General features: G+C 35.8%; 1 protein-coding gene across 2 annotated transcripts in view; it reads right to left on the bottom strand.

Annotated features, from left to right (window-relative positions):
- Nucleotides 1-19067, bottom strand: part of LOC149801664 (uncharacterized) — a 136776-nt gene that overhangs the window by 97799 nt on the left and 19910 nt on the right. For both annotated transcript variants that reach the window (XM_089955940.1, XM_089955941.1), the window contains exons 5-11: nucleotides 15739-16051; nucleotides 14789-14822; nucleotides 12399-12493; nucleotides 10575-10639; nucleotides 8080-8180; nucleotides 7539-7656; nucleotides 5987-6322 (exon numbers count right to left, since the gene is read on the bottom strand). In XM_089955940.1, coding sequence (XP_089812066.1) covers nucleotides 5987-6322; nucleotides 7539-7656; nucleotides 8080-8180; nucleotides 10575-10639; nucleotides 12399-12493; nucleotides 14789-14822; nucleotides 15739-16051 — 1062 coding nt within the window. The remainder of the gene's footprint in view (nucleotides 1-5986; nucleotides 6323-7538; nucleotides 7657-8079; nucleotides 8181-10574; nucleotides 10640-12398; nucleotides 12494-14788; nucleotides 14823-15738; nucleotides 16052-19067) is intronic.

Genomic DNA, 19067 nt, shown 5'->3' with positions numbered 1-19067 from the left:
TAGTCTTTCTAATGAGACTTATACCTAGGCCTGAGGGGCTTTCATGGCAGAGTGGTATAAGATGCATGTCTTGTAATACAGATCTGATGGGCTTCCATCGCCAAGTGGTACAAAATGCCTGTCATGTGATTACTTGCCTCCAATGTATACATGAGAATGTTGCCAGTTACTTGTGGAAGGTCAGTGGTTCTACATAAGTGGTATTTGGTGTCTCAAAAGTACATGGATTTTCTTCAGCAGTAAAACTAGCTGCCATATATAGATTCTCTTGATCTGAAAATGGTGTAAAGGCCATAATGATCTACCGAAACCCAAGTTCTCATGTCTAAATGACTTCGGCTGTTGGAGATCAAATCAACAGAGGCTCCATGTTCCTAAGTGTACTAAGGTACTTGCTTTTACATCACTTGCACATCTCACAAAGTGAGTTTTTGTCACAGATCAACCAATTTGGGTTTGTGGTCTTTCGGGGTTCTTTCTCCACCTAATAGATTGTTACCCACACCCCCCAAAAAAAAACCCAAACCAAACTAAATCAACCAACTAATCAACTGTGACAACAGCAGCAAAGATACTAGTCCATTATTTTTGCCACAGCTGTATAAGTTTATAAATTTTGACTCTAGTAATTTTTGTAGACCTTGGAATATTGTCAGTTATGCCTTTCTGACAGTTACGAAAAAGTCATCATCAGTTTGTACAAATGGATTTTTCATCGTGAGCATATGAGAAGTCTCAAGCAATCATGCGCTGCCGAGAAGTTTACATTTTAGCTCACTAAAAGTTTCTCTAACAATGTCCATTGTTCCAAGTAGAACTGTTATCACTTATTCAAGCTATATTCACCAACATCGGGAGATATGTATCTGTAATAAATATTTGTAACAAAGTACGAGAATGCATCAATGATTTTCAATGATGCATTTGAATTGAGCAACAACCAGAATCAACCAACCAAGAAATAAAATGATTCACATCTCTCAGGCAGCAGTGTACATGTATACCATTAATCATAATCTGCCAAAAAAACATTCCAACGATACTGATTCAGTGGACATAATCACCAGAATGGACAGAAACAGACCAGAACAGATATAACCAGAAGGTTAAAATTAATTTGATACATCTTTTAAGTAGCAAACTTCACATTGGTTTAGTTAACTGTACACGCTTTATTGCCTTCCCTTTGATGTAATTTCTTACTGAAGCTGAGAAAATAATGTTGTACACATAAAAAAAGAGGCACACTTCTACTCTATATTGTTCTTATTATACTTCTCCATTCCAGCCTGTTCTTCTGATCTTGTCCCCCCCCCACATATTGTTTGTCTTGTTTATGATATGAACCTAAATTTGTCAATTACTTTTCCTACTACTATACTAAATGTTTGTGAATATGCATATCAATGTGAAATGCAACTGGGAGACTAAATTGAAGATTGAAAACCTCTACATTTCTTGATGTATTCTGCTTGGATTCCATGTTTCTGTACAAAACTCAAGAATTCAGGACTCGCTGTACTAAGTCAATTCCCAATGTAAACCTCTGCAAACACCATGATATTAAAATTCAAGAACTGAAAATTTTGAGTGTTCATGATCAAATTTGTATCAGTATAGACATATCTATGACAGCTTTTGTGAAAAGAAAACCTTATGAGCTTCAACATTTTCTGGCCCTACACAAATTTTAAATGTGCTTTCAATACTGCACCAAAGAGTGAGCTGCTGATTTCAGTAAAGAGTCTTCCAAACTCAGGTCTGTAAAGCGATGGAAATTAACAATGTCCCTCACTTTTTTCAGTTACAAGTAGGACAAGCTCTGAAAAGATTCTTTTTTCTAAAATCTTACTTTCATTATCAACCAATCGGGGACAGTCAAACCCATATTTACTCTATTTTATCTTCACTGATTTATAGCATGGTTCTCGTTCTTTCATATCTGTAGTAATGCAAGTCCTTCAACAACTATCAATGGTTGTAAGCCTTTTTCAACCATGCTGACTGACACATTGCAAGATAATGTTCAAGTAACAGAAATACCATGGGATAAACAGAGATCAATAAAATCAAATAAAACTCAAGTTATCTCCCCTGCAGAGATGCTGCCAGGATTTCACGAAGTTTTGTGTGTGTGTGTGTGTGCTATCTCCAATGAGGAAGTGGTGGCGGGAGGAATAGCCACTGTTAAATATCTCCCTAACACTTAAATATCTGTCACTCTTTCTTACTGTTCCACTCTGTTAAGGCTCTAATGAAATCAAAATACTCAAAAAGATGTCATCCCTAGTTGTATAGCAATTATTACTGTGATGTCATTGGGCATTGTCACGTGCTTGTGGTGGGGTCTTGGTTGGGATGGCAGAAAGACCAGAGGCTTACTCCATATCTGACAGCTAATTACAATGTTATCAAAAGAATTAATAAATTTCTAACAATTCAGTTTTACTTTGATTATATACTTGATTCATAGTCAATGAACAGGTTCTGAAATTGATTTGTTTATTCTGGAGCCATGTTCCTCCATCACATTCAAGATTTGAAAATACCAAAGGTGAAATTAGAACAGTTGCATCTTAAATTATTATCATGGCTACTTCAAATGTTATCTTTTATGCCAGAACTTGTAGCGTCAGTGATTTTTGAGTTAGAAAAATGAATTTCTTCTCAAACAACTCAATTTGGTGCAGATTACATATTGATACTGTAAGAATTCTTGATGTGTAAAAATTGCACAAGAAACAAACAACATCAGATCAGAAAATTAATACCACTGGGAAAATACTGATAGGAATATGCAGAAATAATGATATTATTATTTAAATGGCATATGTGGTGACAATACGAATGCTGGTTCTACAACTTTTACATCTTGTACAAACTATTCTGTTGTTTCTAACACTGTAATATGGCAATAATTTCTGCACACAAGAAGTTGACCAACTTTTTACTTTAGTCCCTTGCTAATATATATGTTTTAGATTTTACAACAAAACTAAGCACATTTTACCTTCTGACAATAATACATGATTACAAATATTTAGATTGCAAGAAAATAGAAGTTACAATTTAATTAAAAGTACTGGTACCAGTAAAACTAAAGGAGATGGTAAAAATGAATCAGGATGAACAGATTAGTAGTATAGTAAAGAATCCATGTATCAGAATGACATCAAGTACTTTTTCATCAATTTCATCATTAATGACACTGCTTCAAAATGTTGTGTACTAGATAATAGTAATCCAATTTTAATACAAATACCAAATGATGGCTTGGAACCAAGTGCCAAAAGGTCTGCAGAAAATATCACCATGATCAAAATATACATATTAAGAAGTCAGAACTAACACAAACACGACAAATTTTATCAATCTGCTTTGAGTTTACACAGTTCAGTCAGTCTCTTATGTTTAATGTCATTTAATTTTTGCACACAGAGAGCATGTACTTCATTTGGTAATACATCTGCATGATATAAAAGTTTGTTGCCAAAGGGGTTCTGCCAACTAGAGATACACATAAACGTAATTATGCTGTATGGGGATTCTCTGATATTCCCTATGAGCATTAATATGTTAAGTGTTTCTGAATTTAATATGATCCTCCTCCTCTGTGTATGAATATTATCCTGTGCTGAGAACTCCTTTCATTGCCTGCTGTCTGAAACACATATGCATAACTAGCTTGAACAAGTTACTGTTCTTTATGGTTGTGCAATTTTCAACTTCTCACAGGTATGGCCCCATGGGTATTCTCTCTTGGATATCTCTTCCAAAAGGAAAAGTTTTCCAGAGGTCTTGCTCGAATTTTAAATCTGAGAGTCCAGGATTCCCACTAGCAAAATTTGCAGTCCCCTCACAGAAAACTATGCAAATTATAAGAACTATTATTTGCCATTGAGTTTAATTCTACATTCTTTATAACACTGACATATCTCTTGTTTGTCCATCAGAACGAGTCTGAATTTTGTCAATCCAAGGAAGGTCTTATTCAAAGCACTAAGCTAGGCATCACACACTTTCTTACACCTGCCTACTGTCCCATCCAAACTAACAGTTCTAGCAACTTTAGTACTCTCATGAATCTCATTACAGTCATCATCAGTTTGCCGTTGAACACCAAAATACTCATACAAGTCGAAGTCTCAACATGTCATGATTCTGAGGTCACATGCACTACTTATTCCGCTACACTCAGAAATGAACACAATAATTTTAGCTAAAGTTGTTTATTTGATGTACTGTTATAAATGACCACATGTACATCTCTGGGTCTTTCTGCCTCTGAATTCAAGCATTGTAAATATCAGTCGATTTTCCCACCCAGCTGCCAGTCAAAGCCTTTAATCTTGTCACCCAGCTATTGCAGCATGTTCCTTTTATGTATTCATATTGGTGACATGTACTAAGCAGGTTGCTGAAGCAGGACTTACAAGTCTTTGAATTCTTCCGCCCACCTATTACATGCTAACGGATGACTCTCGCCTAAGTGATTTTCTGCTTCCCAAATAAAAAAACTGGCATCCAATCATGCGTGATTGAGCATTTCCACATGAACTCTGCCTAAGATCCACTTCCTTGTATCAGTACTTTGCTCCTCTTATGCCAGATTTTTTCTCTTCCATAATGCTGCATTAGGGTTTTAAGTCCAACATTCCCATAGTCTGCTTGTTCAGACATGGGTATCTTGAATAAATATAACTGGCATATTGTTCATCCAGCTTGTACATCAGACTTGCACTCAACATCAAGTTTGGGCTCAAAATAACACACTGGTATTTCCAGTGACATTTTCCCTGACTGATTTACATGAAATTCATTGTCATCATAGCCATCACCAGCCAGTATTTGCAGACTAAAAACGTTGTCTAAAGACAAACCCTGTTATTTAACCATTTTGGTTTCCTGTGTGGCCCTTATTCGAAACATGCATTTGTAAAATTGCCATGATGAAAATAAGAACAAAATGTCCATAAAATGCTAGATCCAGGCCCAATGAACCAATCAATTTAGTTTAACAGCCATTCATGTCGAACCAAAGTATCCAGCTACCTGGATGTCACATAAGTGCTGCGACACCGCTACTGGCATCGTGAATTATGTCACAAAATGCACCTTTAAAGTTAAGATTTTAATAAAAAATTGCATACTGCGCAAAGCACAGGTTTTATATCCACGACATTGACGTAATTTGCGGAACGCGTATCACTGCTTTAAAAGTACACGAATTCGTACAAATTACATGCACTTACATGTACTGGCAATATTTTCTGACCCAATGTTTTATTCATGTTAGACCACAAGGAGGGAATTAGATGAGATTTTAAATATATATTCGTTATTTTCTTCCAACAAACCCATCAGCAATTTCTCATTTTGTTAACACAACAGAAGTGATTTTCCTAACTGACATTCCACTGTCAGAATCAAAATAGTTTGAAACACAACCTCCTACAGAAGTTTTTTTTGATGTGCCGTCCCCATGGGGGGGATATATGTTTTTTTGGAACAGCCCTAAGCAAATGACATGCTAGATAACCTCACTAATGTGTTGATCATGTGCATTATTTAACTCAGCAAGATCCTGAAAATACAAATCTCACAGGTGGGTCAAAATAAGATAATTAAAAAATGGATTTCACAGTGGCATCAAGCTCTGATGCAAACTCGCCTCATTAATAGGTGTGGAGCTCTCTTATTACTGAATTTATCCAAAATTTTAGCTCATATATCAAGTTTGATCAAAACTGAATCAGATTTATGTTCTCGAGTGGTAACAAGTTAACCAGTCAGTTGCAAGATCACCTCATCTTATACAAGATTTAACTCAAATTTTTATGATACAAGCCTATACTCAAAGTTTCATGAAATCAGTTCAGAAATAATTGATTTCATATTATATAACACAAACACTGATGAATTGAGGAAAGGCAATGCATGAAAGATGCAGTACTATACAAAATATTCTTATAGTAGTTCAACTTACTTTTGATGGTGGTGGCAGTTTTGTTCTCTGCTGCTTTGGTCTCTGTTGTAGTATGGATGATTGTGATGGCAGGGCTGTCTGTGACACAACTGACTGTGATGTCAAAGACTGAGACACCAAACTGGTCCCTGCAATACTTGCTGACAAGGAGTTTGCGGTAAGGCTGCTTCCTGCAAGATTACTTCCAGCACTCCCAGAGAGATTACCTCCTGTTAAACTACCATCCTGCTGCATTGCCTTTTGAGTCAAGGAAACCAAAGCATTGACATTGGAAGCTGTTTGAGAGGAAACTGACGTCAGAGAATGAGGCAGTCCTTGCTGAGAACTGGAACCAATCTAGAAACAGAATAATATTTTGTTTCTTTTTCCTCTGCAAATAAATTCTGAATTATTTAAAAAATGTTATACTTTCTAGCTCAAAACTTGAACAGTATGTGTGTGTGTTTTGGATTTTTAACATAGCCGTAGCAATTTTTCAGTCACATCACTACAATGTCTGCAGTGTGAGAGTTTACAGTGATGTCAAACACCAGGGCATCATGCCGCAGACAAGTAGCATCATGTCTCACCTAGTCACATTATCCCGACACCAAGCCAACCAGTCCTAACCTCATAATACAGAGTACCACGCAAGGCTGCTGCCAGTACCATTTTTATGAGTCTCTGGAATGACTCGGCCAGGGTTAGAACCAGCGACCTCCCGCATTTCAAGGAAGATGCTCCAACCAATAGGCCACAGGGGCTGTTTCAAAACTAACACATTTCAAGATCGATACCTATAATAACAATTCAAGTGTACTGAATAAACAAGACAATACTGCTAATAATACCAATCAAGAAAGATGACATACTGATAGAAATTTCTTAAACACAAAAACCATTATGGCATTCTGTGTAGGTAAAAAACTAATTTCAAATTCTTATCCATTTACATTCTTCTCTTGAAAAAGACCAGGATAAAATATAATTTAGCAAAAAAGAGTAGTGTGTGTTTGGATTTTTTAACGTAGCTTTATCAATTGTTCAGTCATATCACTACAATGTCTGCAGTGTGGCAGTTTATAGTGATGCCTAGCACTGGGGTATCATGTCGCAGACATGTAGCATGATGTCCCACCCAGTCACATTATCCTGACACCAGGCCGACCAGTCCTAATACTAACCTCTTAATGCTGAACACCAAGCAAGGCAGCCGTTAGTACCATTTTTGTAAGTCTTTGGTATGACTTGGCCGAGGATCGAAAACACGACCTCCCGCATCCGAGGCAAACACTCTAACCACTAGGCCACCGGAGCGGTCAGCATGAAAGAGAAATGTAAATATAAAATTAATCTGAGAGGAATTTAACATACATATTCATCACTGTGTTGCTGTAGGACAATGAAATAATATGCATGGCCCACTGAAAGTGACACGGACCCACAACTTCAACCCCTGAATGCCTCTGTCAAAAGCTGGAGAAAATACTGTGCAATGACCCTCATTGTTTGTTTATTCCATTAGTTCTTCCAAAATGTATCTAAATGTCGAGGCAAAATGAGAAATCCTTACCCCAATACTGTTTTTAATTGACTCTGTAGCCCGTTGATTAAACTGAGTAATGTAATTTGCTTCATCTGTAATATCATTCTGTACTTTGTTCTGTCCCAAGAGAGCCTCAAGATCAAATCTGTAATGATTAAATGTAGCTTCATTAATTATTAATAAATATGGCTGAGTAATAAAATCACAAGGTAAAGAGAATCAAGGAAATCAAAGCTCTTTCCATCTATAAAAAAAATGTGTATAATGTAATAAAAAGTTACATTTACATGACAGCGAGATAGGTGGATGGTACAGACCTAAGCAAATGTTTTCTTGAATTATTTGAGTTCATTAAAAATGTCATAAAATGGACGGGGGTGGGGGGGGATACCACAAAGATGAACCACATTCCAAAATCCAAATATTTCTGATCCACCCAGTTTATTGTTGTATTCAGTTTCTTTCTCCAATCATTTCAGCTACATGTACTCAGTCAACAGTCATTATGCATTAAGAACACTAAATGGGAGGAGGGGGCTGGGAGTTGAGTTTCAAACTGACTACTTACGAGTTGGAGAGTGAGTTTGCTGTGTTTGTGATAGGGCTAGGTACAGGATGTTCCACAGTGTTCTGCACAGAGGAGGCTGTAAAAACCTTGGATTCTGCAAGCTAGAAAAAAAGAAAAAAAGTAATCATGAATCACATTGCTTGCTTTTATGATGCATTTAGTGGTCTCCCTCAGCCATTATGAACAATGTTGATCATACAAAAAAACACTTGCAGTGATATTCATGCTGGGCCCTGTAACGTAAAATAATTATTAAAACAGCCAGCATTCTTTTACATGAAATCAAAGTACAGGTACTATATTAACAGACAAAAACCAGAGCACCATATTCCCAACACAAGTCACTGTTCTTAAAATCAGTTTCATAAGCTATTATTACTGTCCACCTATGTAACAAACAAAGAAAAATGTGTCGGAGACCTCCTTTCGCAAGAAGGGTGCAGTACTTGTCAAGATCCATTCCCTAAGTTTCATGATTCTACCCATATAGTATGCATGTGTAAAATGTAGGTCACAGTGATTATTTGTTGTAAGAGTGTGGTAGCAGCAGCGATGCGTATAAACATTTACTCTGATCTTAGCATGAACATGGATCAAGAGATTAACCTGAACAAAATTAAACCATTTCATCGATGTGTGAATTATGGTCACAGTAAACTACTTTTAAATGAGGGCAAACAATGCTTCTAAGAGGCAAGTTAAAAATCGTGAATAAGAGACTAATGGAAATGCATAGGGGCTGTTACCTATTAAATATTAGGCAAACTATGTTTTAACCCAGGTTTATGGATATATATCAAATGACAAAAGACTAAATTGTTATTATTGTCCACCTATGTAACAACAAAAAATGACAAAAGACTAAATAAGACATCTTGTATGATTATTATGCAACCTTTGCTGACCATCATACAATTTTTGTTGATCTTTCTAATCAATGTCATCCAAAACTAGTCCAAGTCAATGTTGTAGAATGTTAGCATTCACCATTTCAACTGCACGGAAAACTGCTGTAGTATGGATTATTACTTAGTATTCTCATATGTCCTAATTAAAATTTGTAATCATGGAACACAAATGCCCCAAACACACCTTTCTGTATGACCCTCAAACCAACTGTCCATTAAAAAATTACCTAAATGCAAAAAGCATGAAATATAGATTTAAGTGACCTGCTAAGGTAATATGGTGCTAAACTGAGTAGGCTACAATGCAACCACATACCAAGCTGATTGATTTGGCAACTGACAATGCCTCAAAAAAGATATAAATGCAAAACTCAACACTGGATCATGAACTGTGAAGTTAGTGACACTTTTAGTTGAATGGTATTATATTCACTGAGCATCCAAGTGACTAATATCTTAGGATGGGATCTAGGGGCAATACTTTCAGCAAAGTCTACAATCCAGCGCCATTGATTTCCGATTTATAATGATATTAATTATTTAGGATGGGCTCTATTACCAGACATGATTTTGTTATTCCACATTTTTGCAGCAAATATTTAAACTTCTCTCTTTACATAACAAATCTTACAGATCTGTTAAACACCGAAGTATATCAACTATATACAAATAATCCCATACATTCACTTGTCTTTTTCTCCAATGGAGACAACCTGTTGATGTTCCAGTTGAGCTCTTTTTGCGGCTTTGGCAAAGATTGGTTTAGCGATCCTTTTTGACAGACTTTTTTTGGCTCAATGTGCAATCATTTCTTTTCCTTCTCAATGACAGCCTTTTTCCTTTCAAGCTGGTGCTTGTATTAGTGACATGCAGTGCGCATATTCTGACAGAGCTACATCTGTTCTCTCATGCAAGAAATTTTTCTTCTTATAGCAATTAACTGCATTTTTTTTCCAGATGCCTTCTGAGCTTCAATTTTTCCATATGCAGCTTCTTATGTAGGTGCCGTTCCTAAGTCTTTCAACCATGATTAACATAGGGCAGAGGTCACAAAATGCCAGTATTCTAGAGTTCAGTTCTTATAAACTGACCAACTAAATTTCCGTCGACTTTTCACTCCAGCCATTCCCATATGTTTTTTAAACCTTTATCTAAACTTCTCGTGTCATGGTCTCTCTTAGGTATGATGTCATAGCCTCAACTTGATTTGTTGCGGCCAAGTCCACAAGGTAGGAGTCAGGGTACTAATATTAGTACTAGGTCTCTCTCAACAACTCAAGATGCTTTTTACTGCAAGCACGCTTCTTTCCATTGCCATGAGTTTCCATTACATGATGATTTATTGGATGAGTTTAAACTTTTGACCAATCAGAATACTCTTTGCAAGAGTTGTGGGCTAACTAATATATGGAACGAATACGTTACAAGGGTCGTTGCAGAATGGGACCAAACAGACGTTTTCTTTATATAAAAAAATGGATCACAGATGATAATAAAACAGACCACATATAAAAAAATCGGATTCAAGTCACGAGAAAAGTGGAATTCTGTTTTAAAATGGAGAAAAGTCATGTCAGTATTACTTACACTGCCAGTCCAGCTGTCAATGTCTTCGTTCCAGTCCTCTGCCACTGAATCACTCCAGTTTGTTACTACAGTAAAGTATACAGAACCAACATGTTAAGTGCAAATCATATTATTTAAAAAAATTAAAAAATATATTAGCCTCTGACATCTATTCAAAACACAGAACTTTACTATCAGCTATATGAGAATATACTATTAGCTATATGGGAATACAAATACTATGGATTTTTACTGCATTGCCCAACTGACCCAGTTGTCAAGTATTTTTATAAATTGTGACTGACAATGTTCTTACCTGCTACCTGGCAACTAGGGAGTACTACAGCATGTGCCAGGTGCCAATGCAGTCTTCCCAAAACCTGTTTATAAAATAATTGTCAAGGTTGTTTAGAATACATGATCTTGTAAGCACACCTGCTAACTTGCCTTATTTTTGTCTAGGAATGTCAATGGATCATACCTCTATGATGGCTTCATCAGTGTTTCCCTTTACGTACATTTGTGCGTCAAGGACACATGCTGGAGAAAACTGTCGCACATATTTTGTTGCTGTACATTTTTTGGACACAAAGAATTCGCATAAATCGATCAGGATTTATTTAATATCCAATACTTTGGATGAGGGATGGCATCACGTATACTTCGAGCATAGGCAAAGTCTGGTTTCCTGCTTCATATGCTCTCTGTGTTACACTCTGCTATTCGTACAGCAGAGTGCAACACAGGGAGCATACGAAACAGGGAACCAGACTAGCATAGGTAATGTTATGATGGAGTAGCTTCCCCATATCTCTCATGCTCTGGAAGAAGCCAGGACCATCCCTGAGCACCATTATCATTTAAGACCAGCTGGACAACTTAAATAGTCTTCTGTTCAAGTAGAGTTTTGACAACATGATTGTTAAAATGGCTGCCATGGTGGCCCTATTAGATGCCAGATCAGCATGAATTTTATTTAGGACCAGAAGAAGAAAAAATAGTTTTTTTTAGTGAAAACTGCATCTTGATATGATCATCTATTCAGGAGTAGCAATAATATTTTCAACATGGCTGCAATGGTGGCCATCTTGGATGTCAGTTTGGCACCACTGTCATACAAGACCAACTAGGCAGAAGTTTCAGTAAAAAAAAGCCATCTTGACAAGACCATCCATGTGCGAGGAATATTGACAAGATTTTCAAGCTGGCTGCTGTGGCATCAGGTTGACACTATTTCCATTAGGACCAACTAGACACCATAAGCCTTTTAATGAAAACCACATGCCAATATGACTATTCATGTAGAAGTAGCAATAAGAAGATTTTCAAGATCAACACTGTGACAACTATACTGGGCGTCAAATCGGCACCATATTCACTTCGGATCAACTGGACATCATCACAAGTAGTCTTTTAGTGAAAACCCCATGGTGATATGACCATCCATTCAGAAGTAGTGACAAGATTTTCAAGATGGCAATTGTGGCAGCCATAGTGGATGATTGAGCAGCACTATTTTTCATTTAGGACCCAGCAGACCATGGGATGAATGTGTGTCCAGTCTAATGGCAACCTTCCATAAAGTTTTGGTGAAACAGTGATAACAAACTTTTGCTAATGAAAGGACAGATGATGGACAAAATACCATCTCATAAGCTCTTACAGTGTAGGACCAGCAGAGGTAAAACAATGTATTTTTGCAACAATTGTATAAATATCAGTTCATAACATCTAGGTCAAACCTTATCCATTTTACAGCATGCTCAAACAGCATATTAATCAAATGTATCTTATTTTCAAATGTATTTACCTCTGAAAGCATCAAATAGTACTGCTATAACTCACTTTTTGGTTCTTTGTCAGCATTCTCAGCTGTTTCATTTGTCCATGTATCAATCTGCGGACCTTTATCAAAACGGGGCTGACTGTTGCGAAAGCTCCTGTATAAGAACATCTTCCATAAGTTATACTGGTAAATGCTTACATTCCAATGTACATCTCTATGTTCAAACTTGTTTCACTAAAATGTTCCTTATACAAACATCAAAACAACATTGATTTTGGCATCTGACACATTTAAGATATTAAGTTGAACTATATTGCCCTAATTTAATGTGCAGAACTGGGAAAAGTCTGATAAAAGAATGGCCAGTCTGACTTATAACCCTTCAGTGTACTATAAAAACTGCCTGTACCTTGGTAGTTTTGGAACAATTCAATACCACAAGTGTGTATGGGCATTAATGAATAATTCATTATCCGTTCCCCAACCCCTCATTATTACAATCCAGTTAATGGAAGATTTCCAGTGATTTTATTCAGCACTGCTGTTCCCTCAACTCGTACATACATTCCACTGGTCATATTGCCTAGGTTTTGCACTTTTTTCTGCCATTCTCTGTGGCATTGGTTCCATCAGAAACCTACACTCAATTATAGGACACTCTTCTACCAAAGTACCTCTAGTTATCACTAGACCTTATTATTTCATTCTGCATCCTGTACCTATCTGGCATCAATCAGGTTACACTTAGCTCTCAACTCCAGCTCAATAACATGGTTAATTCAGGCATTTCAACCAGAAAATCAAGCACATTTTAATAACAAAAATTAAGATTTCAAGCACTATACATAACTATGCCTAAACTTCTGAGGGATGTTGATTATGGTACATAGAGTAGACACATTTTAAGGTCTAAGTACTTCATTTTTAGACAAGAACTCTGAAAAATACTGCTTTGAACTGGATCTATGTGAAGTCTCTTAATTGAGGGTGTGCCTGGAGGTCTCTGATCTCATCAATTTGAAAGCTAGTAGTTTTGTTCAACTCTTTATCCGACTCAAGTTCTCTTTGTTTAAACAAACTATTCTTAATTCATTCTTATCTTCAATATTTCAATCTTTTTGTATTTTTCCCTCTGGCTGTGGGATTATCAGTATGCTTTCATCCATGGATTCCACATCAATTTTATTTCAAAAAACACAACACAGTTGTTTATCACTTGGACTCTGACATATACATAGTACTCATAGCAGATGCATTTGAAATGCACTTCCCTTCACAGAGTACCTTAGTTTTTTATATAGTTTTTTATCAGACGTAACTACAGTCAACACAACATCCATTCAACTGAACAAAATGAAGTGTTACAATCCCAAATAAAGATAAGTGCAAGTAACCACAAAAGTGACACAACACAACCAAACAATTCCAGTAAGATCTAGTTTCTGAACTTTTTAAAAAATGAATCTTTGCCTCTTTTTCTTAATATCTGTATCAATAATTTAACATTTTCAAAAGAAATAAATTTGTTTCATAATTCAAGCATTTCCAAAGGCTACTCCGTGTTTTCTAGCACTTTTCAAGTAATTTTTTTTCTTCAGATGACACTGGACTCGAGCACTCATCAAGGTAACCATCAAAATTAAAGTATTTCAGGAATATGCAAACTCTTCGAGAGGACTTCGCACCTAATTGAACAATATTCACTAGAAAGAAGACCCTTCCTATCCCGTCACACACTTGACTCTTCTCTCGCAGGCAGCACACATGACTATGCTTTAGCATGTGATGTTCCATTTTTGCCCAAGATTTATGAATAGGCGAATACACACCCTCAAAAGTGTGCATGCTTCTGGGGCAGCCGACCAACCCTGTTTTATGTTGCAAACTCTACCATGAATATCCATCAGCATAAAAAAATATTCAAAATTTTTGTTTTAAAAATTCCCAAAATTGATTTGTGTGGCTAAGTTATGTGGTTTAGTCCAGTACATTTTATATAATAGTTTATAATATATATATATATATATATATATATATACATACATACACACACACACACTAATCATTACAAAATATAAAATTACTGATCATTATAAAATATAAAATGTAAAAAAAAAAAAAAATACTTGCCTACCTACTCTAATTTTATAACCAAAGCAATAGGAAACGCACAATGATTGGGGAGGGGGCCTTAATATCTAGTTAAGCTTGTTAACATGTATATATTCCAATATGTTGCACAAGTTATCTGGTTTCCTTTATTTATTATGCATATATAAAAATGGATAGGAAAATCTTTGCTCATTCTCATTGAATATATGCTACTAAAAATCTCAAGTTTAAATAAAATTTGAACAAATTTGTCAGCATTGCTTTTTCTTCCCAAATTTTAATTTAAACAAAATATACATGCAATGCAAAAGTACTAACTTAAGAAATTATCACTCACCTTCCCCGTCCTCGCCTTGGTGGTCCACCAAAGCCTGTAAAATATGACATTGAGACATTACACAATGAATATTTCAATATTTGTAATATAATACAAGATCTTTAGATTTCCAAGATTTACACCAAAAATTTGAATAATATCATTAACAAATGTACTGAGATGTGAACAATAAAAGCAATGAGAATACAGAATCTGGTGGCTTAAATGGTTTAGAAATGTTAAACAGGATTACAAGGGATGAACAATATATTGTGAAATATTTATAATCGTGTATATGTTGATGTTCAGAAGCAATAAATCAATATCCTTCTGAAACATGTGAATCATAAAATTTGTCTTTTGTTCTCTTTTGGTCAAAACATTCATACAAAATGGACTGAAAATATTAAACATATACATTTTATGAGCTTTTTTACACTGAAATGTGTTTATATGGTAGCTGTCATATAATATCAAGGTAGATAACCATTCTTATAAACATTGCCTACTAAAATCAAAAGTTGAGTTCTGTCTTTTTACAAAACAGAACACTTTTTCAAGGCCAAAGGGCCCACAGAGCCAAAATAAGTGTCTACTATCAGAAATACAAATTAACCTTAGCAAATGAAAAATCCTCCAGCTAAAAATTAATGGTTTCCAACTGAACTTACATTGGCCATATTTTCCAGTAGAATCTGGACTTGTGATCCTTGATAACACAACCATACAAATGTCTGACCAAGTCCCCAATTGCAATCTGTAAATTACTATTTTTGGAAATGCAGTGTTTGTCACAATCTGACTTTATAGTACAGATAATTACTATAACAAATGCTAAGTGGTGTTTAAAGTGATGACTTGAAACTAGTTTCAGTTTACTGTATCAATGACCAAGGACAATTGTTCGAGCGTCAACAAATGAATCAAGTAAAGACTTTGAAATTCTAAACTACATTATATCCCATGTATACCTCTTCCTCTTCCCCTCCCTCGATCTCTACTATTTTCATCCCTGTTTTCGCCATCCTCCTCTCTATTTTCTCGTTCTCCCCGATCTCTGTTTTGACCTCTTCCCCTTGACAACCTCGGAGGTCTGTTATCTCGACGACCTCTTGGTCGATAACTGTTTTCTGGTTTAAATTCTTTTTCAATTTCTTGGTCATCTTTCTGTGTATTTTCTCGCTTCTCTGGCTTTTCATTTACATGATTGGTCATTGGTGGCAAATCTGTTTTAGGTGCTGTAGGGATTTTCTTTTTCTTTTTGCCAGATTCTCGCCACTCTCCCTGATAATACATGATGTTAATATTTATCACGAGATAAAGCACACACCTTTCTGGTAATATAGTGTTGAAAATACATAAGAGCATGAAAACTGGATCATCCTGACTTATCTTTAGCATGGTGGATTCACTTTTGTCAAAACGCAGTGACTTCAACATATGAGCATTCTTATAAGAAGTCTTTGTATCAATTTTAGTGAACTGATAACATGTTCTTTAAAATTAACAAACTTCTATACAAGCATAGTTCTGCTTATGACCCTATATACAAACTTGTAAACAATCAATACAAAATAAGGGCCAATAAGAATGAATGCAGTGCATCTATTCCCAAAATTCCATCACCTAAAATATATCAAGATTTTGGCAAAACAATAACATTACTTATCTTAAAAAATTTATACATCTCCATTTTTTTCGTCCATCTCTGCTTCAATTTGCCACCTAATTAGCCAATTTGACTAGTTTCTTGTTATTTACAGTTTATTTCTTTATAATGAAAAGTTTACTTCACCTTGTTTTTGATTTCACATTATCACCTTTCTGAGTTAAATGCATTAAGCCATTTTATCATGTTTACCAATTTCAACTGCAGTGCCTGATTCCTGAGAAGCAATTCTAAATACATTGTGGTAAAATGAAGCATCATACAGCAGCAGCAGCATAAATTGTGATGATCTTCACCATGTTTACTAAAAATGTTGTAACATTGTTTCTTTTTTTTTTAACCCTTTACCTCATGCAAGCGTCTTTGGACGCCTCTACTCCATTCGCACGCAAGCGCCTTTTGACACCTTTATTCTATTTGCATGGAAGCGCCTTTTGATGCCAGCTGTAAACATCGGCCATTTTTAGCGGGTTTTTGTAGCACCACTTTTGGGGAAACCCCCTATTAGATACCTCATTCATTGCAGTGAATGACCATTATGTCTGATCACATGGTCGCTATTTATGCTCTGGTCGAAATCTGCTATTTAAAGTAAATGGGTCCTATTCTCCAAACTTCAAAATGGAGGTCGCGGATTTCGTTCAGTACTTTTCACGATTAGAATCACAACTATGAAAGCTTCAATAACTTAGGTAAAGGCTCTGATCTTGATGATGGTAGCAATTAGTTTTTATAAATTATCAAACGTAACATCCACTACACTGCTTAACAGTTAACAGGCAGTTTTAACCATTTTACATTTTTGGTACACATCTATTATGTGTGGAAAAATTTAAGAGTAAAGTCTGATTGTTATAGCTGTGTAATTATTTTTCAGAGAAGCATTTTTTATGTGCTTTAAAATCTTGAGAGAACTTGTTCACCATCAAGTCAGTGAGACTGCGTGACCAACCGTAGCTGCCATTTCTCATACTCGAAATTTACATGTTTTTCATCTGCGTCTACATCACTAAGTCATCTGAATTTGATAATTTATAAAAACTAATTGCTACCTGCATCAATATCAGAGCCTTTCCAAAGTTACTGAAGCTTTCATAGTTGTGATTCTAATCGTGAAAACATCGTAAGTACTGAATGAAATCTGCGACTTCCATTTTGGAGAGTGGAGCTTACGAACCAGTTACTTAAAAAAGCAGATATCAACCAGAGCATAAACAGTGACCACGTGATCTGACGTAATTGTCATTCGCAGAAATGAATGTAGTAATTACTAGGATTTTTTCCCCGAAGGTGGTGCTACGAAAACCTGCTTAAAACGGCTGATGTTTACAGCAGATGTCAAAAGGCGTTTCCATGTGAATGGAGTAGATACGTCAAAAGGCGCTTCAATGCAAATGGAGTAGGTGTCCAAAGGCGCTTGCATGAGGTGAATAGTTAAGTCAATATTATCATCAGAATCATCCAAATCGTGAACTTCAATGTCACTACCCCAGACGGTCTGGACCTGAATTCACTACTAGTGAACCATGGCCTCATCATAGACCTGCCAACCCTGACAAGTCCGCCTCAGTAAGGCAGTTGTTTTTTCCCCCATAAGATTGACCAGTTTTCAGTAAGGTGTAACAAAATATCAATAACTGCTATAGTAAAGCTGGAAAACGTAATTAAAAGTTCGACCCATCAAAGAAAAACATTATGTTCAACTGAAAAGTTTGTAAAGTACGCATAGACCTTATTTACCACTAGTACAGTTGCACAAACTTTAGTTCTAAACCATATGCAACTCAATGGCTTGTTGCCATCTCTCAACTTGACGTAATTCTTGTAAATTCTTTTTTCATTTTATATGACGATGCCAATCATATCTCCTGCCAAAAGATGTACTCAAATTAGCATGTGAAGTCAATTAAACATAATTGTGTGATTTCCAGCTTTTATTCACAAGAATCTGAATATTCCTTTTTACTCTTCTGTGTTGACTATTAACACTTTTCTAGAGGCTTATTTTCCCTTTTGTCTTAAACATGCATCAGTTTTGGGATGTCATTTTTAAAAAAATTCTACAATCAAGAGTCTGATCATGCATATGCTTCACATGAACAAATAGGTGCAGTTTAAAGCATCTTGGGTGCTGCTGTAAAGTTAGTCTGGTTCCTTAACTAATTTCACTTAGTGTAAAGAAACCCGGATTCCAAAAAAACACTGATGAACCAATTGTCTATTTTTCAGCAACAATCATTTTTCCGATGTTTTTGCTTGTATATGGTAAGTCCGTATTTTAAGGGTAATTTTCATAAGACTTATGGCAATATCGTACGAGTTGGCAGGTCTGCTACCCAAGCTATCAACATCCATGTTTACATCTGAGTTGTCCATCATTTTATCTATCGATTTTCAAGCCAACAATTTTTTTTCTCAGCACATTTTTTTTAATGCACATGCGTGCTTTAACCATTTCCTGTGTTGGTGAAGTACACAAATATTTGTGAAGTATAACATGTGCTTCTAGAGACACTAAACACATACATAGTAGAGTACGACCATAGTCACATTCTGGATAAAATGGGATATTATGACCACAGACATATTCAGGATAGAATGAGGTATTATGACTAGTCGTATTCAGGATAA

Source organism: Sinohyriopsis cumingii, chromosome 4, assembly GCF_028554795.1.
Source record: "Sinohyriopsis cumingii isolate HCF-2022 chromosome 4, ASM2855479v2, whole genome shotgun sequence".
Classification (NCBI taxonomy): domain Eukaryota; kingdom Metazoa; phylum Mollusca; class Bivalvia; order Unionida; family Unionidae; genus Sinohyriopsis; species Sinohyriopsis cumingii.
Note: the sequence above shows the minus strand (reverse complement) of the source record. Positions and strands in the feature narration are given on the sequence as shown.